The sequence below is a fragment of the Mastacembelus armatus genome, chromosome 10 (genome assembly GCF_900324485.2).
Source record: "Mastacembelus armatus chromosome 10, fMasArm1.2, whole genome shotgun sequence".
In the NCBI taxonomy this organism is placed as follows: domain Eukaryota; kingdom Metazoa; phylum Chordata; class Actinopteri; order Synbranchiformes; family Mastacembelidae; genus Mastacembelus; species Mastacembelus armatus.
In genome coordinates this window covers 2,552,658-2,575,399 of record NC_046642.1, presented here as the reverse complement: position 1 = coordinate 2,575,399, position 22,742 = coordinate 2,552,658, and the positions used below count along the sequence as shown (strand labels likewise).

Here is a 22,742-nt window from a genome sequence, read left to right as displayed (position 1 = left end):
AAACTACAGTAACAGTACTTGAAAAAGTCACTAGTCACTTTCTTACTGTGGTAACAGTAGAAATAGTGTAAAGGTCCTGCTTTCAAAATATTACTGCAGTAAAAGTACTGCAGTATTGTGTTATGTATTTATGGGTAAAGGAGTTTATACTGAGGGGGGGGGTCAATACAATCTAATCAGACCTGATGTTCGTTAATGCATCACTGTTTATTTGCTCTATGTTTATTATTTATCTGAATTTGGTAAATAACTAAAGGGCTCAAGCAGTGCAATGAGAAGTATAGTGAAGTATAAAGTACTAGAAAATGGAAATACTCCTGTCAAGTATGTACTAATATATTTAAAAACGTCTCACAAACATTTAGAAATCATGACACTGATGAATAACTACTGTTTACCAAACACGACCTCAGTGAAATCGCATGTAAATGAAAAATGAGAAGGTGTGATCGAGATAAATCACCTGAACATGGACTGAGATATATAAAAAAACAAATTTTATTAAAAAAAATAACCAGTTAAAAGCTCATGATGAACTGTACAGTGCAGAGTCTAGATATAAATATCATCTGTTGAAAGAAGTAAAAACGCCTCGCAGCTTTGGACTACGTTTCCCACAATGCCTTGGACTATTTTTCCGCTTCAAGTCAGATGAAGACGAATGAAAAACAGTAAATCAAATGACCTGAATTTCCCTTCGGGGGCAATAAAGGTTTATCTCATGTTATTCATGTAGCTGCTTTTTTAAAACTGCACTTTTCAGTGGTGAGACGGAGCAAATAAAATTAAAAGACACTACCTAAAAAACAAATCTTTAAACATGCACACTTAAAGGACCACATGTGAACTGCTCCTTTAAGGCTCTTTACAATCATTTCTGTTAAAATAGCACCGTTCCCCCTGCAGGTTTTCTCTCAAAAGCTTCATCGGACTGAAATCCTCAAATCCTGCAGCCGTCAGACCACGTGGTTCAGAAGAGCAGATTGTAAATTGTCAATAAACATGAGGATCAATACTGTGTCTACCCACGTGACGTGTGCGTTCACAGGTGAGGGAGCTAAAAACCTTATTCTGGGTGAATTTCTGTGCATGTCCACTGAGCAAGGAACAAAACCTAGATTTAATTCTGTGAAGTGTTGGAGCGCAGCAGGGGCCAAAAAATATCGAAACAGTTTTTCCTCATCTTTCTATAAAATAATTGATAGTTTTTCTTTGACTGATGAGCTGGAAAACAAGAAACAAACAGTTCGACACATTCGTTAAAAACTTTCTGCTGAGACCTCGTAGCCGTCCTGAAGAGGAGCACGTTTTTTCCTCGGATGGATGAATTGTCCCTTTGGTGACAAGCCAGCTGGGGACGAACCAATCAGATCGTTACGCTGTGGAAAGCTCCACCCCGCTGTCACACACCCCGCTGTCGATCTGAAAATCCACCTTCAGATCCTGAACCTGAGCGCACAGAGACTCACCTGCAGAGAGAAACCACAGCTGAGTGACTTGTCGCCACGTTCACAGCTACAACATCTACCTGTCCAAAGGTCGGAGGTCGCACAGGGGATCTGCTCACCGGTCATATTGCTGGGCGTCTCCTGAGCGTCGGGGTGACACAGCGCCTCCTCCAGGACACTCAGCACTTTGCAATCTCCGACGGACCTGAGACCAGCCAGCAGGTCCCTGACTGTCCCACCTGACACCTGCAGGAGAACAGGGGGACTTTGAGGTTCAGTTTGTGCTCAGAAAACCAGAGACGCTGGAGAAACTGAGGTGGGACAGATTTTGAAGGGTTTCCTCTTTTTTTTTTTTTTTACCTCGTAGCTGTCCAGCAGAGTTTTGGCAGGGGAGGGGCTCAGTCTGAACGCTGTGTTGAGGATCCCGAGACCCAGACTGTGAGCCAGATTCTCCCAGCATCCTTCACTCTCCAGAGCACGACACAACTGCTGCTTCACCTCCACGTCCAGGCTCTCCAGGTCACCTGCACACAGACACACACAGGTTCAGACACAGCGGATTTTCCTGCCGACTGGTTCCAGGTGAAATGTTCCTTTACCACTGAACAGGTGGAGTTTAAAGTCTGCGTTTTTCACTCACCTGGTGGAGGACTGAAGGCTCGGTTAGGGGGCTTTGGTTCATATTCTTTCCCGTTCAGAAGCTGCAACACCTGAGTTGGATGGACCAGGCAGAAAAGGATCCTGTTAACTTTATCTTAGCAGGAAAACCTGTCCTGTGAGTCCACAGCTCAGTAAGACAGGGGGAAGCTGCTGTACCTCAGTGCTGATGGCCATGTTGAATGGAGTTGTTCCTGGGATGTAGCCTTCATCTTCATCCTCCTCCTCCTCCTCTCTGAAGAACAGGGGCTCAAAGTTCTCCTTATGGGGGTCTGCACCTGAATCACAAACATTACCACAGGAGTTTTTTGTGGCACTGCTTCCCAAACAATATTGTTCATTTGCCAACAGAATAAATAAGTTCACTTCACTCGTTTCCAGCAGATGTTTTATTTCTAATAGAGAAAACAGAACCACCAACACATCATGGAGTCCAGGTTGGAGAAATCCCGGTGGAGCTCCAACCTGGACACCACGAGGACTAAAACCTTCTGATCTGCGGAAAATCCAACACTCGTCCATTACAGCTCGTCTCTTGTCAACAGGAAGTTGGCGTTAAACTGAACCACTGTGGACTAGACATTCAGATGCCCCGGGAGCAATGCATCCTGGGTGTTGTAGGATTTTCCACCTCGGGAGCTTTTGGGAATAAGACGTCTTTCTATTTTGTTAGTGGTTTTTTTCCATCCTGAGGAGTCATTTCTTTACGTTTCCTACCTGCAGCCATGAGCAGAGCTGTTAGCTTGATGGAGCCCCTCCCTACAGCGATGTGGAGGGGGGTGGAGCCATTAAAGGTGCAGGAGTCCACCTGGGCATTTCCCTGGCAACAGGAAACACCACAACATTAATTTACTGGGCACCAGCTGAATCTGAAGCGGAGCAGCTGGTGTCGTGTCCGTACCTCCAGCAGCAGGCAGCCGGCCAGCGACACGTTGTCGGCCTCAGTGGCGAGGTGGAGGGCGGTCCGTCCACAGCTGCGCTCCTGAGCCTCCACGTTAGCCCCGCCCTCCAACAGCTCCCTGAGAGAGGACAGCTGATTGGCCAGAACAGCCAGGTGGATCGCACACAGACCTGGTAACCATGGAAACACACGTCACACTGTCAAACATCGGTGTCTGCAGCGTGTAATAAATTTAATTTCAGACCTTTTAATAAAATTGAATATCTTTCCCACAATATATGTATTTATATATTTCATACTATGATGGGGGGCAGTGACAGTGACAACCTGCTGTGTTGGTGTGGTCCAGAAGTCCCCTCAGATCCATGTGCCGCAGCAAAAACTGGACCATCCCTCCTTCCTGCTGGGACGCCAGGTGGAGCACAGTGTTGCCATGACGATCTGTCAGAGTGGGGTCGGCACCGGCCAACAGCAGCGCCTCCACCGCCTCCTTCTGCTGGGTGATCACCGCCAGGTGCAAAGGAGTCTGGGATACATGGTAAAAGTCCTGTTCCTTTAACTTTTAAACCAGTAAAACCTGTTCATATCAATGGAGTCTGTTCACTGCCATTAACCACAGGACACCCAGGGGTGCTAAAGCACAGGTAATAATATAACCATGGAGCAGCAGGTGTGTGGACAGGAGGAGGCTACAGCTCGTTCAGCGTCATTATCAATTATCATTTCACCCAGAGATTATTTCTGTACAAATAAACACACACAGGAACCGAGGCGGCCGCACCTGGAGGAGCTCCAGCGCTTGTTACCTGGTAGAGGTGGTTCCTCAGGTTGAGCACTTCCTCTCCAACCACAGCAGAAACAACCTGGATCAGACTCTTCAGCGCGTCCTGCTGGCTGTGGAGAACTGCGAGGTGGAGGCCACTGAGGGGAGGCAGGTGGACACAGAGCAGACACTCACTGCACTGCTGCAGCTTTGACACCTTACAGTGTGTGTTGTGTGTTTTGCGTGTACTGACGTGTCTCCGTCCTCGTCCTGGGCGGTCATCAGGGGGCGCTGTGGAGCCAGCAGGTACGCTGAATCTCCTGTTATGGAGTAATGAAACAGAGCCTCCAGCTGTCTGCTGTCTGCACCGCACACTGAAACACACAAAGCAGCAAAGTTCTAGATCAAAATATTTTCTTTCTCTTTTTACTTGAGGATAAACTGAATGTTTTTATTTTAAAGGTGTACATGAACACATCGTGTAGCAGATGTATACCTCTGTCTGGTTCTGGCTCCACACTGACCCCTTCATCCTCAGCCCTCTCCCCGACATCCAGGGCTCCTGTCTGGACTTGCGCTCGCAGCACCGCCCCTGACCCCGAGTCGTCATCTGGACCGCTGTCGTCACCCCGACCGCCATCGCCCTGAGAGGCTTTAACACAACACTGTCTGACACACGTGCTGCTTTTTATTTTTCTTTCTATTGTTTCTATTGCTTCGCTTTTAAACGATGTTTCTTTAAGTAAACTGAACTTGGCGTAAACGTGAACATCTCTGTGTTGTTTCTCACCATGTCTGATGCCTCCTCCTCCTCCCAGACCACCTGAGTATCCTGTGGAGAAACCTCCTCCACCTCCTCCTCCATAGTTAAAGGTGGTAAAACCCTGGAAGTAACCTGGAGGATATATCAAACACACCCACATCATCAGCTTTTAGTTCAAAAATCACTGGAACTAATTCATCAATCACTTTTCCCAGTCACATGTTTTTGTGCTCCCGAAGTGTACAGGGTTGTGGGAACTTTACCTCCCCCTCCTGCTCCAGAGCCAGGGCCACCTCCTCCTGCTGCTGGACCTCCTCCTCCTCCTCCTCCTCGATACAGACCTCCCCCTCCTCGTCCGTGACCGCTGAAGTCCTGGAAGTTTGGCAGAGTCTTCTGTCTCTTCCTCTGCACCTCCTCCTTGTCTATAAAAACACAGCCAAAGCAGTGTGACCCTTAAAGCTGCAGGAACTGAGGTGTTCCCCACAGTCTGGTACCTGCAGGTACCCAGATCCAGGCCCTGGTGTCTCTCAGCTATACTACCCCCCCAGGACTCTTTGCTACCTACAGCCCTTCTGTTGTTATTCCAGCTTCTCTACCCTGTGTTAGCAAAGCCCGCTCTGTCAATGAGCCCCCCTGCCACCTGGTCAAGGTCAGAAGAAGCCAGCAGTGGTTTCCAACAGCAGCCATGGAGGAGTCTCTGCAGCTCAAAGTGGGAACCAGTGGCTGCCAGAGCCAAGAGGCGGCGTTCTTTAGCACAGAGAGAGTGGGACAGAGAAAGACCAACAACCAGGGTTAACATGGCTTTGGCTTTTTCACATGGAGAGTGTTCAAAGCAGCCAAAGGACTCACATTGGATCCACATGAGGCCTTCTTCCTTCTGGATGTGTTAGCATCTAAAGCTAACCTGTTGGTTTGGTAGCATTAGCCACCTAGCATGGTCCTGACTGGACCTTTGGACTGAATGGATCTGATGTGAGTTTGGGGGGAAGTGGAGTTTGGGAGGAGCAAAGAGCAAGAAGGAAGGGCTTATGGTGGGATTTAGTTTAGGTCATCAGACCCTCTAGAGGCTGATGAGATTTTAATCTGAATTTGGGCAATTAAAAACAACTAAACCAGTAAGAAAGAATGAATGAAGGTCAACGAGGTACAAAATAAAAAGCAGACAGTAGGGGGCAGTATTCACCTGCACTAACTGTTGTATTAAAGTCTGAGACGCTGTGTTTTTACACCTTTTCACTGAGAGTTGTGTGAAACAGGCAGGACTTCCTTCCAGACTGAGCACCTCCCTCTATCTGTCCCACACTTTCACTCATGGGATTAAAGCTGAGTTTTAGTGGTGACAGCTAGAGTATGTGATCTGCTCAGATGTGTGCAGTAACCTGTGCCCCCCATCACAGACCTGTACCTGTGTGGGGGTGGAGCTTTCTGGCCTACCTATGATCTGAGGGTGGTAGGTGAAGGGTTTGGGCTCGCTGGTCTCGTTGTCAGATTTCCTCTTCAGCTGCACGAACACAGATGTCGGTTTCTGCAGGTTCAGGTCTCGGTACTTTGGAGTCTTGAAGACGATGGCGAACTGAGCACAGAGAACATGTCACCATCATGATTTCATAAAAATCAGACACTGAACCTCTCAGAGCTGTATCAGGACTGTACAGCAGCTCCAGCTTCAGTGTCCAGCTGTGCACACCTGGATCTGTCCCTTTTTAAAAATGTGGTTTGTCCCTGAGTGTAGGAATAAACAGTTTATCCACTTACAATTAAATCAACATCATAAAAACAAATGAAGCTGAAAAGTGTGTGAGTTGTGTTGCTGTTACCACAGATACACGTATCAGCACTTCACACATTTTCAGTACTGACCTGTCTGTGGACGTCAGTGGGGGAGAAATCTCCCAGAGCCTCCCAGGTCAACCCTGACTCGTCTTCCTCATAGAAGCGAACCTGGATGTCATCTGCACAGACACAGACACAGACACAGACACAGACACAGACACAGACACAGACACAGACACAGACACAGACACAGACACAGACACAGACACAGACACAGACACAGACACAGACACAGACACAGACACAGACACAGACACAGACACAGACACAGACACAGACACAGACACAGACACAGAGAGTCAGTATTGTTATTCTGGGACAAACGGTGGTGATGAAGCCTGCAGGTCAAACTACTCGACTGCACCACTTTACGTCTGTGTTATCAAGTTTTTACACGGCGACTGACAGACGAGAACTACCAGCGTTAAATATCCACCATCACTGATGTTTTTCTGTTTTCTGTTCTTTATCAGCTTCAGGCTCAGCTCCCTCTGCACCAAAACACTCTGACACCCTTTTCTTCCATCACTTGCCTCCAGCTCAGACTCATTCCCAAATAAAACCTGCAGCATGAAGACCCCTCCATCACAGCCTGAATGGGTCTCCCTCCTCTCAGGGATTTACATATCGAGAGGACTTCCATGGAGCTGGACTTCCTCCAGCACAACAAAATGTCTAAAACGCTCTGACCTGGAAAAAAAAAAACAAACAAAAAAAGCCCCTCTCGCTCCAACATCAGATCCACGACATTTAAATAAAACCTCAGGAAAAACAACTTGTCTAGCAAAACAGATTTTTACTCCCAGTGACCTTTAGTCTGTAAAACTGCTCCAGACTCGAATACGACACAAAAAACTTGAGTATAAATAAACAGCAAAGTGAAAATCATGTCTGAGGTTTCTCCGGTCAAATGCTCATCAGGTCTGAGATTTGTTTAAAGTTCAAACATCAGCTGCCGCAGGTGATCCTTCCATGGAAAGGTACCGTTTGAGCTAATAGTCTAATAAATGACGTTAACCTAATCAGGTGCACTGTACTCTGCAGAACAAAGACATCGGGCAGGTGTTGACGCGCCGTCAGCAGGAGGAGAGGAGCTGCTTGCACCGAGTGATTGACAGCTCTGATAAAACCTGCCCCACCTGCACAACACGACTCCACTGAATGTGATAAGCTCTGGTGCGACTGCTGCTGTGATCTGGTCTGAGCATGTGGAGACAAGAACTGTGCAAATACCTGTGTTGGTTTTATTTATTCTGTGTGCACCTGCAGGTGCGTCTGAGGTCGTCTGATTTAGAGAAACGTGCAGGTGGAGTGTGTTAAGTAGCCGTCACTGGGACAGATTAAAACTCATTCATGTTTCTGTGCTGGGTCTAACCTTTTACAACTCACTGCTGAAATCAAAAGTGGACTCAGTCTCACCTGACTGGTCAAAGAGAAACCCTGTTAATGTCCGAGCTGCAGAAACCGTGACTTTACAGGCCCGACAGGGGAAAGCAGTGCTAACACACAGGTACTTTTTATGAGACGCTTCCCCCGGCTCACCTTTCTGGACTTTGTCACAGAGCAGGTAGACCTCCTCTCCTCCGGTCACGCAGCCGGCAGTTCGATCCATCCTCACGATCTTCAGGTTGGAGGCGTTCGGAGCCTCTGAGGACAGACAGACAGGGAGACAGCAGGTGAGTTGGTGGAGACGGCAGACAGTTCAGATCCAAAGCAAACGCCTGCTGTCACACACACCCATGGGTGGACCACAGAACCAGACCACTGGGGCCAATGTTTCATGGGGCCCCCTGGTCCAGAGCCTGTGTTTGAAGTGACTGTTATCAACTGTTGCAAAGTTAATCAGGTGACTACTCCATACACGCAAAATAAGAAGAAATAGTGACTGTCAAGAGACACAAAGACTCAGAACAACCACAAAGACACAAAATGACTACAAATGAATGTACAGAGTCAAAAAACACATGAAACAATTGCACATTGGCTTGAAAAAGAGAGAAATTTAAAAACTGCTGTGGTCTTTCAGTCTCATTACAGGACTGTGACTGCCTCGGCCTGAGACATATAAAACATTTCTATATCCTGACTTCCAGCTCTGTCACGTCCTGCTCCATGGAACCAGGGGGCGATCGAAGCCAGACTGTGGCGGAGCAGCCCCTCCTCTGTGGTTTTGTTCTGGAGCGTCACATATTTATCCTGCTCTTTAGGTGCTTTGTTTATCTGGTTTTCCTGTTTAAAAAGCGCTGAAATCCTGCCGAGGCAGAAAAGTCCTGGAGTCTGACTCGTGACATTTGTGTCACCAAACTGAACTGATCCTGCAGCGATCAACTCTGAGCCTGTTTCAGTCCTGTGAGAGGAAGCTGCAGCGCATGGAAACAAACCAGCAGGAAGAGGGAAATGAAACTGACAGCACTTCACACTAATCCTCAGAGTCAGTGCCAACAGCTCGACACAGAAACTGCCAAGGGGCTCAGAGTGATTTCATTCCTCATCATTTCTCACTATTTCCCTTTACTCTGACACCTGAAGTCAAGTTTCCTCAATTAAACTAAAATCTACAAACACTTTTACTACAAATCTTTAACTTTATTTATACTTTAACTTAAACACATCACCCACCGCTGCAGTTATAGTTATAAAAAGGACTGTTACATTATTGAGAATCTGCAAAACAAACTTACAGGTACTAACTGTGAGTGTAAAGATACAGTCAGGACCACAAAGACCAGATTAGAAGCTTTGTTCTGGGCTCTGCGACACAGTATCCCAGTAAAATAAGACGGTAACAAAATCTGTACACCAATAGTGTACAGAGGAATTATTGACAAGAGCTCGTGGTCACTGGCGCCCTGCAGTGAATAGTGTTACCCTCTGTCCTGGAACCAATGCTGGTAAAAAAGAGCTTTGTACTTCCTGTCAGAAGGGAAAGGCTGGAACAGAGGGGAGTGAGGACAGTCGGACAGGTGTGTGCACACTCACTGCTGTCGTAGATCGGTTCAGACACGACGGGTTCAAGTCGTCTGGAAAAACCTCCGTCGCTGTCGGGCAGGAACGCCGTGAACATGAGCCGCACCACGCTGAGGTCCATTTCTTTGGCCTGCTGAGAGGCGGCGCTGCTGATCATACTGCGCTGGTGCTCTGAGGAGGAAGCACCAGGACATCACTGACACGTGCACTAATCCTAACACGGGCCCTCTAAAACATTTCCATTACATTCGTTTGTAAAAGCTTTCCAAATGTCTTCATGTCCTCAGTGTGGAGGACCTGGCACACTGACCTGTTGGGTCTCGGGGCATTCGGACCTCCCCCTGCAGTGCGTCGATTTCGGGGTGGATGCAGACGCCGCAGTTGTAGCCCAGCCTAAAGGCCTCCACCATCCTCTCCTCCAGGGTCTTGGCCACATTCTTCTTTGTCACATGGAGGATCCCCAGGTTGGGAAAGCTGAAGAAACAAGCACACCCAAGTCTCACACAGGTTCTACTGGTTCTACTGTGTCCACTGTACTTCACTGTGTGTCTGCACACCTGATACTGGAGTCTTTGGGCTGAATGTCTGCGATGCAGATCCCTTTGTCGCACTGTTTTCCCACCAGACTGTGAGCATGAAGCTGAGGGACAGGGGTCATGGCCGTCACCAGCTGGACCACGACACGGGCCTGACCCTGGTAGTTACAGATCTGAAACAAACACACAATAATCATTTCCATTGGCAGCAGCTCACTCAGCAGACCTGGGTCCAGTGTGACATTACTTCATCAGTGAAAATACTCAAGTATAACCTTTAAAAATAACCGTGACGAAATGTTTAACAGCGATCGGGTGAGATGGACATGAAGCAATGAAGCAATTCAACTGATGCAAGTTCATCACTTTAAACCTTGTTCACACAAAGAGACTGAAGGAAAAACAACACAATAATAATTTTCACATCCAATCTGGTAAAAAGCCCGAGACACATCCTGCGTGCAAACAAACCTGGATCATACAAAAGTCGAAGCTATTTGAAGGCGCAGGAGGCTGAAAGCTCAGATCAGAGGTGAGATTGGACAGGCTGTGGTTTCTGAACTCACTCACAGCTCCACAGATGACTCACTGACACCAGAGCAGGGCTGATCTCATGCATTTGGACCTTTTGTGTCCTTCACGGTTTCTCTGCTGCGGTTCAGAAACACTTTCTCCTGGCACAGATGAGTCACTGCGCCCTCCCATCACACCAACACCCTGCAGCTCGACCTACAGGCCTTTCCCCAAACAGTCACGACCAAATGAAATGTACACAGGGCGTGAAACCACACATGGAACACTACAGAAGCCAGAAACAGATATTACACAACTCCAACTTAAAAATGCATCTCACAGTCATTTCCCAATGAATTTGTGTCAGTCAGTGATGACAGAGATTGTTCATGATCTGCTTATTTAGCAGAAGAGGCTGAAGCTCAATGAGGAAGTTGGCTCCAAACCAAAACCTTCCTGCTGTTTTCTTGCAGTTGAAGATGCAGCTACAACAGGAAGATTCTCACTTCTTCTGCTGTTTGTTTAACGTCGTCATCTCCATGTTATCTGATCACAACTGGATTGTTACTGAGCTGTTTTACATAAAGGAAACCTGATGTAGAAAACACTGTTCCTGTTTCTACTCTCTGTGTGTGTGTGTGTGTGTGTGTGTGTAAGTAAATCATGCCACTGCAGGTATCTGCCTGCAGGAACGTTGCAACCGCCGCAATAAATAAACACAAGCCCACTTCCTCTTCCCGGTTCTGTCGGCCAATCGAAGCTCGCCGGCAGGCAAACCCAGTTCCTAGAAACACAGCGAGCATCAGTGTTTGATGGTTTCCTGGCTGAAAACACGTTCACACTAAATACCTGTCGAATTCAGCGCTGGTATCTGTGTTTTCAGACTCGGGCGTCAAGCTGCAGCAATGAAAAAGGGGCAATGGTGATGGATTTAAGGTCCCTCAAACCACAGTCCACATGGTCTGAAGGTTTTGTGTGGGTTTGCTCCATTTAAGACGATGTTCAGTTTGCTGCATTTAACTGAGCTTTGAAAGCACCAGGAATACAGATGGGGAATTCATACAGATGTTACTTGGTGTTGTCAGATCTGACAGTTATTTATAGCCAGTTTAGCTTTTTCTGTCAACCTGGGCCTCGCTTTTTCACTTCTACCGATCAGACCCTGTCACAGCAAACGTTTTCCCTCAGACCTGATGCGACCAAAACCACATCAGTTCTCAGATCAGATCTGGGCCATCTGCATATGTGGTCCTAGATCCGATTCCTATCTGATCTGTGAGTGTGCAAGCGGCGTCAGAACTGTCAGATCAGAATCCATGTGGTTGTTTTAACACATGTCACCTGTCGTCATCCTTTAGTGTGGGAACCATCAACATGGAGGAGGGGGGGCAGTGGAGAGACCAGGACGCTTCACATTTCTTGGACATTTATGGAGAAGCTTCTGATGGAGCCAAACTCCAACACACAGACACACACGCTGAAAGACCTCGTGCAGACCGGAGACATACAGTTTTCTGCAGGTGTGTGTTACAGCTGTAACACCGGGGCACCAGGGTCGATACTCAAGTACTTCTTCTTCTGCTTGTGTGACAGGAAACTGAATCCTGTTGGTGTCTGGACAAAGACAGAAGCTGCCAGAGATAATGAGCATGAATCACCGGCCTGAGTTTAAGCAGCAGAAGATGTTTATTCTGTACCGAAGACATTTTCGTCAGCGGTCGGTGGCCGGCAGTCTGACAAAGAAGTACACGAAGGCGAAGTAGGACGGGGAACACAGGGCGAAGCGTGTCAGTATTTCTGGGCCAGAGTGGGCGCAAACACAGATATTACACCTCTGGATGTCAATAGCTTTCATCTCTGAGCTGAAACTCAACACCTTTCCTGTTTGTGACGCAGCTCCACTTCCTTGTAATTACACGTGGGTGTCATGGGGAGGAAATTCCCAACAGACGTGAAACACAGTGGAGGTGTGTGCGTGTGTGTGTGTGCGACAGCAGGTGGTAGAAACCTGGACAGGCCTGGACCAGCAGGAGATCCTTCAGAAACATCTTGAACCCAAAACCTGTTTCTGCAGAGACACGCTGTCCTGTGCTGAGTCTGCTCAGAGCCATGAATTTATTATTTCACTGACAGAAAATAGGTTCAAGTCCGCACCAACACAACGAGGACATTAATTTAATGGACCATAAGAGCAGGAAAATGACTACACGCTCTCAGCTTCTGGAAAAATCTGCAGCTCAGAAGAAGAAGATCTCTGTCCTGTGCTCACAGATAAAACTACATGCTCAGAAACCAATAAAAAACACCAATACTCTGATCAATATTCATTTCATGAAATAGTTCAGTCTTTACATTTAGAAGAACAATCCAAGAATTCAGGGTAAAGGGGTCTGGGCCAGAAGTCGCCGTTTTATGGCAAATGATCCGTCTGTTTCCTCGTTATGTGACGAGAGTTAAAGAACTAGACAAACCCACAGTCTGGGGCCTGTGATGCCATTACCAGCACCAATTATCAATCTGAAGATTTACCAATAAGGCATTAATCACACATTTCTGATAAAGATATCCTCACAGACAAGGTCAGTGAGTCAAACCCATCATAATCATCATCATCATCTTCCCACTGGTCGCAGCAGAACCCCAGTAGGGGTTTTCCCAGTCTGCAGCCTCAACATGCAAACACACTGTCAACAACATGCACACACTCATCCAGCCCTCCGACCCACAGAGCCAACACTCTTCGCTTTGTTCTGAGCTCATCGCTGCTTCATTTCCACATTTATTTCTCTCCACATGCCCAAAAAAAGACGGTTTTCATTTAATTGGATTTTTTTTTTCCCCAATTTGGACACAGATTCAGCGTCGACATGTTTTACCATGTGGAGTCTGTGTGGATTTTCTCCTCCCACAGTCCAAACACATGCAGGTTGGGTTGGTTGGTGACTCTAAATTGTCTGTAGGTGTGAATGTGAGTGTCTGTCTGTCTCAGTGTCTCAGCCTGGTGATAGACTGCCGATCTGTCCGATGGGGGATCCGCCTCATCAGAGAAATCACAACCGATTCCAGCTCAAATAAACTTTTCCTCATCCCACGTCTTCTCAAAATGTGGCTTCTAAACAAAACGAAAAACTAAAAAGGCTCATTTTTGCCTTTTTAAGACACTTTTGTCTGTAAAATGGCTGAAAGAAAATTATCTGTCAGAATATTGGAGGATTGTTGGGTCTAAAATCTAGTTTCATCTTAATCCCATTTTACGTATTTATGCAGTGAAAGCTTTGTTAGATAGTTGTCAATACATATTTTTTCCAAAATAAAAGTATAATATTTTACTTTGTTATGATTTTCATACAGATGTTTATTTTGAAATGGATGAACGTTTGTTGGAGTCTGTCTAAAATGAATATTCCTGTTAATGAACCTTTCTATGTATTTTTTAGAGTAAAGTGCAGTGAAGTCAGACACACAGTCAGACAGACGCAGATATCTGGGGATTTCCCGTCTCCTCTGGTTTGGTTGGAACATGTGGCAGCTTCAGACTCCAAAGAAAACACCAAGAGCAACAACATGACAAGAAATTTTAGCTGCTGTGTAACAGCGACAACCTCAGAGAGCTGCACTCACATCAGGCAGGAAACACAGACGCCCTGCAGACAAAAATCCTCACCGTCAAACCAGAAAGTAGCTGAATTTTTGCCCACAGACCCGCGTTGGTCAAACCTGTAGTGATGATGCTACAGAGCAGAGTCAAACACTTGTTGTGTGACACATCTGTCAGTTTGCTGAGGAAGAACCATGCGAGCCAGGTCAGCGGTGTGGCTCCCTGCTGTGTTTTTAATAGTTTTTTGGACAACAGTGGAGGTCTACGGCACAGACCCATAAGATGAACCAGGTTCTGGATCCACACACACATTACGCTGAGGACACCACATTAACTAGTGCCGTCAGGCTCTGGATGGGAGATTTGGACTCAGTAAGACCGACCAAACAAGCAGTGATGGAAGACACAGAAACCAAAACACTTGCTCAGTCTTCTCCCAGTCATGACAGAAACAGAACAGGTGCTGCAGCCTCTTAGCAAATGTTCAGATGTGGCGTCCCAGAGCTGTGCAGCTTTCAGAGGTCTGATAAACACAGTCGGGCTGAGTGTGTGGCAGCTCTTTGCTCTCGGCTCAGGCCACATCTCAGTCAACTGTGATTCCTTAATGTTCAATCTGTGTCTGTTTACACTTTCAATCTCAACCTCTGAGCAAAACCTGTTCAGGAAAATGATTTCGAAGTGCAGAAATCACCTCACCAGCACAGACTCAGCTCAGAGCTCCTCACTGCAGGAAGCTCAGTGTTGTGTTTCCTCCTTGTAGCTACAGACAGAAGCCAACCGCACTCTGTGTTCACGCCTCTTGTTCTTCTGCATGGATGGCTTTCATCACTTCCTGGACTGTATTTTTAGCCTCATTATTTAACACTGGAATGACGTTTAAATGTCACTCTCTGTCTGTCCAGTTCTTCAACGCCCAACAGGTAAATCAGCCTGTTAGTTAATGGAATGAAAACTCTGTGTGGGAGCTGATCAGAGTCACACAGCACAGAACAGTCTGCAGCTGACGGGTCAGCGCTGAGGTTCGAGGGGCAGGAAGCAGCAGAGTGTGTCAGTGTCACACAGGAAGTGTTACCTTAATGGTGGGGTAGGTTTTGCGGTTCTTCTCGCTGGAGGCTCCGGGCAGACCTCCGTGAGACGGACCTTCACAGCCGTACCTGAACCTGAACCCACGCTGGAAAACAGAAACAGAAGTTAAAAGATAAAGTTGGAAACATGTCGCCCACTGGAGCAGCACAGACCAGTATGCTTGAAATATAACGTGGCATTTAAGGGGGCAGCTTTTTCTTTTTCTAAGGACCAAACTACCAGACAGCCGACACAGAGTCCTGTCTGAAGATGAGCCTGAGAGTCTGTGCTGAAGATGAGCTGCTTGTTGCTGCTGCAGGGCCCACAGGACACGGTGCTGCAGCGGCAGGAGGCCAAGGTCGAGCTCTGGTCCTTCCTGGCTGATCAGCAATGACAGCAGCTCGGACTCTGACACGGTGGATTCTACAAGAACCTTCACCCATGAGATTCTCTGGTCCTAAAGGCTTAGTTTGGCCGTGTATCTTAAATTCGTTAAGATCCATGGCCATGAACTAAGCCTAAGCCAGGGACTTTAATCAACTTCAAATCAGAACCAAATCAGACCCAGGTACCAGATCCTACACCGAACTAAGCCAGGTTCTGGATTCCTACACTTTAAGCTGAGGACACCACAGTTATCGATGCTTTAAAGCTGCTGTGGACCTGGTGCTTTAACAGATGCCTGTTTCCTTTGTTTCATGCACGAGAACACACATGTCAGGAAACGTGTTAGACCGTACAGCTGTGCCATACGACCTTTCACCTTCTTCCGCATCTTGTTTCATTGCTTCATCCTCTGCATCTGCACAGAAGTGTGCAGGAGGGCAATTACTGTGTACATGTAGCCGATTTAGTGATTTAGGTCTCAGGCACTGAAACGAGTCCTTCTCGGTTAATGCACTGTTACCCTTTAATGCAGGGGGGAACCTGCTCAAAGAGGCTGAAAACTCATTAATCCAGAACAGAAAGACTCTTCTTGCCATTTGAAAACAGGCTAATTTTATCTGTTTGCTGCAGGGGTTGGATTTAAATTTTCACAGAGGAAAAAGCTGAATCTGTACAGTAACTTGCCACAGCTGCACACAGCTGTAAAAAAAAACAACAAAAAAAACAACATGAAAACTAACGAGAAGATGATGTGAAAGTTTTGTCGTCACCACCTGCTAAAACCGGGACTACACATCTATTTCTAATGTGATGGAAAATACAGCTGAATTAAATTCGAAGTTCAAAAGAAACAGATGAGTCAGTTTCCATCAGTTCTCCCGAAGGGCAGAAAGGGCTGGGCAAGTAACGGAGGCTTACGTCAACATCAACGAGACGGGCTGACACGCTGAGTCACACCTGTGGTTAAGAAAGGTAAAGCAACGAGCTGACGGTGCTCTCCATCATGGACAATCCTTCACACATACTTCAACGGACTGTAGAGCTCATTCTCCACCAGACTCATCCAGCTCCGCTGCCACAGTGAACGTCAGTAAAGTTTGGTCTAAGTCAGTTCTTTAATTTGTCAACTCTGCTTCAGTCTGTCTGTGTTTGGCAGGAAAATAATGAGGATGATTCTAAAATGATATTTCTCTTCAATCTAAATTAAAACCAGACACAGCTCGTCAGCATAATATTAAAACATTTACCATAATAGGAAAAGAAAACTGAATGTGCGTGTGTGATGTTTCCTTTACTGCATGTTTACGAAGAATGATTTTCTTCTCCTGTATCACTAATGATTGATCTGTGATCAGTAAAACCCTGTAAGGTTATTTGTTTGATTAGAAAACAGGCGAGTTGGTTTTATTCTGATCTGAGAATGTAAACAGTGACAGGTGAGTTTTACCTGTTTGGGCTGCTCCAGAATCTGCAGGTAGGGTCCGTCCACTGAAAACACAGAGAGACACAGTCAGCGCATGATGATTGGCAGGAGGTCTGAGCCGTAGACCTCCACTGTTGTCCAAAAACTATTAAAAACCCAGCAGGGAGCCACACCGCTGACCTGGCTCACATGGTTCTTCCTCACCAACAATGGGAGGCCCCGTCTTTTTCCAAAAACCAGCTCCAGGAGCTGAGAACGGCCGACACTGTTTACAGTGTTTGAAGGAAGAAAGACTCAACTGATCTCTGATCTGTTTCCACTGCTCAGCTTCTCTGAGCAACATCTGGAGCTGGTTTGGGTTTTTACGTGACTGAGGGCCTGAACTCTGTATCGACACCTGAGCAGTGAAGAAGTCTGTGGCAAACAGCCGACAGCTCAGAGAGCAGCTAAGTGTTCTTGTTATTTGTGGCAAAAGACGAGTAAATGTCCTAAACACTCAGATTTAAGACATTTTTCTGTGTCTATGGCACAACATGGACAAATATTAAGGTATTTGGCCTTTAATTTCAATATGAAATGATCAGCTGAACTAAAATGATGAACTGAATATAAATAAAACTTTCAAATATGAAATGTCACTTCAACTTGTTATTTTCTGACTGAAATCCTAAACCTTGATGTTTAAGCTTTTATTACCTGGACAGTAGATGTGTTTGCTCAGTGACCCTTGACCCTGATACGTTTACTACCATCTGTTGACCATGTTAACGTGAAGAGGAGCCCCAGGTCTTTACGCTTGAACTCAGCGTGGACACAAACGGGGAAGTGAGAGCAGAGAGGCGCTGGCCCACAGTCGCCACAGTCGACTGACAGCGCTACGTCACGAAACTCCCGTTTCATTTTACCTTCATCACATGGAAGTTTTTTTTAAGCCATTCGTTTTCCAAACAAAGAAAGTTCAGTTTCTGATTTAACCCGAGCTGCATGTTTGCTGAAGTTCCCGGTGGCTTTGAAGACTCTGCACCTTTTATTCGTTGTTGCTGTTTGGATACACACTGTCATTCAAGCTTTGAAAAAAAAAAAAAAACCTCTAAATTTGTGTCTCACTTTATCGCCTCAAACACAAAACCACACAACTGAGGTGACTGAAGTGAAGGCAACATTACAGAAGTAACATCCTCAACCTGAACATGATTAGTCATTTCATCAGAAAATCTGAGGCTAAAAAAATCTGATGAGACTTTTTACCACTTTAGAGACATTTTTATATGTTACCGCCCACCAGCTGATATTTACATGTTCACTGTAAATTCTATCTATTCTAGTATGTCACTCTGTAAAACTACACATCCCAGTATAAAGATGATTTTCTGGGTTTGTGTTTAGAAGTTCGTTGTCCAATAAATCGCTGAAAACAAAAATCCATCAGCCATAATAATAATAATTCACATTGCTGCAGTGTTCGGTTTTTAAGCTGTAACTATTTCAGCAACTCTTCATTGTCAACTAATCATCAACATAATATTTAAAGACAGGAAGTTAGAGCAGAAAAGCAGCAACCAGGGCTGCACTGTTTCTGCAGAGGTGGTGGAACTAGTCGTCCACCTGTCGTCACCTGGTAAACTAAGACATGGAGCTGGGGTGTGAAGGTCTGACTCTCACCTGTTCTCAGAGACATAGTCTGAGGCATCACAGGCCGATGTGGAAAGTCCCAAATCGGATCCATCATATTTTCGAAAATCTGCAGGAACGAACATGAAGTCAGGACATTAAAAACACGACACCATGTAAAGAGCAACAGGAGCTAAGAGAAAGAACTGTAAAAAGAAAAAGCCAAAACAATGTTCACTGCTTAAACCTAAACTGTTGTTTTAATGGTCAAACACATGCAGAACGATGGTGCCGTCAGCAGTGCTGCAGCTGTTTGCACCTGTAGGCCTATAAAAACACAGATGTGTCATGTTTCAGGTGCTTTGCTTTCACCAAAGAAAACAAAACTCAAGTTTAACAAGTGGAGCGTGTGTTCACAGCTTGGTCAAGCTGAAATGAATCGATTGTGGATTTTATGGACTGAGACTGAATCAAGAGATCAGTGCTGATATCCAGCTGTAACAAAAACATCTGGTTTCTACACCAGGACCATGAGCCAAAGTGGACTTGAGAATCCACCATGAACCACTTGGGATCAGCCCCCACAGGCCCCGATGAACCCGCGAGGAGGTCTTACAGCTGCTGTGTGTGCAGGACCGAACTAAGTGTTTCTGCAGGAAGAGGCTGAAAACTCACAGCACAAAGACTCTGAGCTGCTGTAAAAGGGTTTTCACTGCAGGCTGTGACATCTGCCGCAGGGTAATAACTACTGACCCATGTCCAAACCTTCGCACCTGCCACAGTTACTGTTTAGTACCTCGACCTTTGAACCAAGATTATTTTATTTCCCAACGGTTAAGAATCAAGCTCATGTTCCTGCTGTGGACTTTGAGGAAGTCACAGTATTAGGCTTTGTGTACATTTGCATCCACCTGAGTGCAGGAACAAGAGTCTGAAAAGTGCACAGGACGTTAGCGTGTTTCTCCTGCATGTGAACACACTTATTTGATATGAGAGTACACGTCGGCTCCTCTGCAACCTCCTGCTGCGTTAACACCCACTGAAATGCTAAGGTGCCTCTCCACAATCAGCTGGACGTGATGAAGCTGGGGTGGTTTTCCACCGCTGTTAGTTTGGGACGCCGACATTCACCGTGTGCTGTCAGCTGATGTTTCTGCACACACCTCCCTCCAACTAACGCCGTCTGCAGCCTCCTTTAGCCTTAGCATGTTAGCTGCCACAGCTAGCAGGTGTTTGTCACAGGTGGTGATTCTGATTTCTCTCTTATCACTGAAAGTGTCTGAACAGAAGCTGAGACAAGTTTTCACAGCGACTGTCTGTCAACGAGACACAGCTTCAATACCTGTGTCCTGATGGAAACACAGTCAGGTGAGTTTACCTGGTTGGCAGGGTGAAGGTAGTGCTCGTCTCCAGCCATGGTGCCTGCCGACAACACAACACTTCGGTTATGAACAGATTCAACAATAGAAACCAAACATTTACTACTTTCCCTAATTGAAATGACACAACACTGAACATTTGGCCTAAAATACTGAGATGTTTTTTTACTTATTACCACAAAGTGGTGGATGAAGCTCTTTTAGTTAAGTAACAGTAGAAACAGCAGAGTGTAAAGGTCCTGCATCAAACATACAAAAGTATCAGCATCAAATATACTTAAACCAAAAGTAAAAGTACTCAGAATAAATATCAACTAAATTGTGGAATTATAGTTTGTGTAATAATATGATTCTATAGATTAACTGAGGGTATGTTAAATATACTAATACAGTACATATGTGTTATAATTGTAATAACTACAATATTTCTTGTTAAAATGCAGTACAGTTGAAATATACAGTTGCTAGAAATACTACAAATACTCCAGTGAAGTACAAATACCTCAAAACTTCGCATAATTACAGTAGTTGAGTACATTTATTCTGTGACTTCCTATCTATTAGTGACTATTGATTATTGATTTCTCGGACATTTGTTGCTTTTTGGCACAGCGCGTTCCCGCCCCGAACAAACGTGAACGCGCCCGTGTCAACCATGCTAGCTCAGTGGCTAACGGCTAGCACAACCGGAGTGTTTTTCTAGTTTGTGTCGTTAAAGTGGTTTTAAAAATGAACCCTAAATACCAGGTGACTCTTTCACACCGTAGGTGGTCGCACATCCAGGCCTGTCTGTCAGCTCCGTGTCACGGACTGGCCTGAAAGAGTCACACCGCTACCTGTCCGAGCTAACCTGGAGCTAGCCCTGGTTCCGTGTGAAGAAAGTACCACGGATCTCCATTAAAAAAATCTACCAGTTTAACGCTAATGGACTATTCGCCGTTAAGACCTTGAATAACAAAACAAAATCAATCGAAATTACACTCAGAACAATCCAGCCCCGTGTTCGGCGAGAACAAAATCAACATAAAAGTTAAATTTAAATAAAAGTTCCAGCTTCACATATAGTCTGTCCTTTCACCGACACTCTGTCTTGCTACTAAAAATGTGGACGGTGGTAGTAGGAAACCGAGCCGGTGAAGCTGCAACAAAAGTCTCATCTGTGACCAAAATACAGACTTCAAGTTTGTTATACGCGCACCGAATTAACCAACGATGACCATGAATATAAAAAATATATTTACTGTTCCTGTAGGACAAGCTTCCCATTGCTGACACGAAAGAAAACTTGAAGTTGCAGTTTTTAAGATGGAGTTTGGTGTGACGTTCTGAAAGTTACCTGGCTAATAAGGAAGTGAGCGACAAAACAAAGCAGGACTCTCTAAGTTGGAACTTAACGGGTCAAACTGTGACCTGGTTAGTTCGTTTAGCCGCGAGAGAGGAGGGGTACCTAACGTGCTCTCACCTGGTGACCTCGCTCAGGTGTAAAGTCGGATCTATGAGTGACAGTCCACCTCACTTCGGCTCACTTCGTCGCATCATTTCGCCATGTCCGCGCTGAACCACAGGATCCATTTACGGCTACTGGTTTAACTGGAGAGCGTCATGCCGGGTCAAGACCGCGTTACTACCGTGCCAAAGGACAATACCGTTTAAATCCGAGTGAATCAGAGCAAGTTAGTCCCCAAAGAGCCGCAGGTGACAGCAGCCTCACTGAATGCTGGTTTCCTTCCCTACTGGAAATTCCCCCTGACGTGCAGAGAGCAGCTACAGAGGTCTCACTCCGAGCCTTTATCGAAACACGTGTCCTGCTGCTTCATCCTTGGGCTTTACTGCACTTCAGAGCCCAATCTTGTAGTTTTTACTGCACTACCTTTGTCTGTGTCTGATGCGTCTTTGCAGAATGTTTACCTTTACTTTGGCTACTTCAAGTACATTTAGATGGTGGTACTTTTGGACTTTTACTGCAGTAACATTTGGAATGCAGGACTTTTAATTGGAACAGAGTATTTTTACTCTGTGTTATTACTACTGTTACTGAAGGATGTGAGTACTTCTTTCACTGCTCCATAATGTTTGTACCTCATGCACATGCACACTGACCTTCATTACAGTGTATTTGAAGTACAGAGGGACACCTCGTGTCCACATAACCTATCTTTGGTTGTTGTTGACCAGCATTTTGCCCCCTGCTAATCAGAAGTACTTTATTTTAGGTATGTGTACTTGAGTATTTCCACTTTGTTCTACTTCATCCTTGGACTTCACTACATGTCAGAGTCAAACCTTGTACTTTTTCCTGCTCTACATTTATCTGATAACTTTAGTTCCTTTTCAGAATCAGATGGATCCAACAAAATACAGACTGATCATCAAACTTTATTGATCCCTGGTGGGAAATTCACAAGATACCCAGCAGTACTTCAAATTAGAAAGTACTTCAAATTAGAAGTATATAAGGCAGTTAACATTAGCAGTACTACTTTGAATGAAGTAAATAATATTAGAGGAACAATATAACATCACAATATCATAAGGTCTTAGATGGTCTTTAGTTTATTAAGATGAAACACATAAGAAGCATCTATATGTTATATATATATATTTATATATATAATAATTAACAATATCCATAATAACCTGAACATCACATCTATGAGCATCTGTAAAACAATTAGTGCAATTTACAGGTAAAAGCTACAAAAACAGCTTCGTTCTGCAAAAATAAACCTATGATCTACTGAAGAAAGCTCCAGGTGAAAACTGAAAAGATCCTCAGGAGGCACATTAGCACATTAGAGGCAGGAAACGCACATTAACACACAAGACGTCAGCACACTGAGGCAGTCGATGCATTTAGACGAGGCACAGACTTCTACCTGCAGACAATAACCTGGCCTG

At 45.5% G+C, this 22,742-nt stretch overlaps 1 protein-coding gene across 1 annotated transcript; it reads right to left on the bottom strand.

Annotated features, from left to right (window-relative positions):
* Positions 1 to 475: 475 nt before the first annotated feature.
* Positions 476 to 21,600, bottom strand: nfkb1 (nuclear factor of kappa light polypeptide gene enhancer in B-cells 1). Its single transcript, XM_026330144.1, has 24 exons — positions 21,307 to 21,600; positions 19,844 to 19,887; positions 18,517 to 18,595; positions 16,879 to 16,919; positions 15,052 to 15,150; positions 9,890 to 10,041; positions 9,643 to 9,806; positions 9,345 to 9,503; positions 7,908 to 8,012; positions 6,393 to 6,484; positions 5,967 to 6,105; positions 4,796 to 4,954; positions 4,560 to 4,664; positions 4,266 to 4,421; positions 4,023 to 4,143; positions 3,813 to 3,927; positions 3,334 to 3,532; positions 3,007 to 3,176; positions 2,823 to 2,925; positions 2,265 to 2,383; positions 2,089 to 2,158; positions 1,809 to 1,972; positions 1,568 to 1,694; positions 476 to 1,469 (listed from the first exon to the last, which is right to left on the bottom strand). The coding sequence occupies exons 2-24, from the start codon at positions 19,880 to 19,882 to the stop codon at positions 1,375 to 1,377; spliced, it is 2,772 nt and encodes a 923-aa protein (XP_026185929.1). The 5' UTR covers positions 19,883 to 19,887; positions 21,307 to 21,600; the 3' UTR covers positions 476 to 1,374.
* Between the last annotated feature and the right edge of the window lie 1,142 nt (positions 21,601 to 22,742).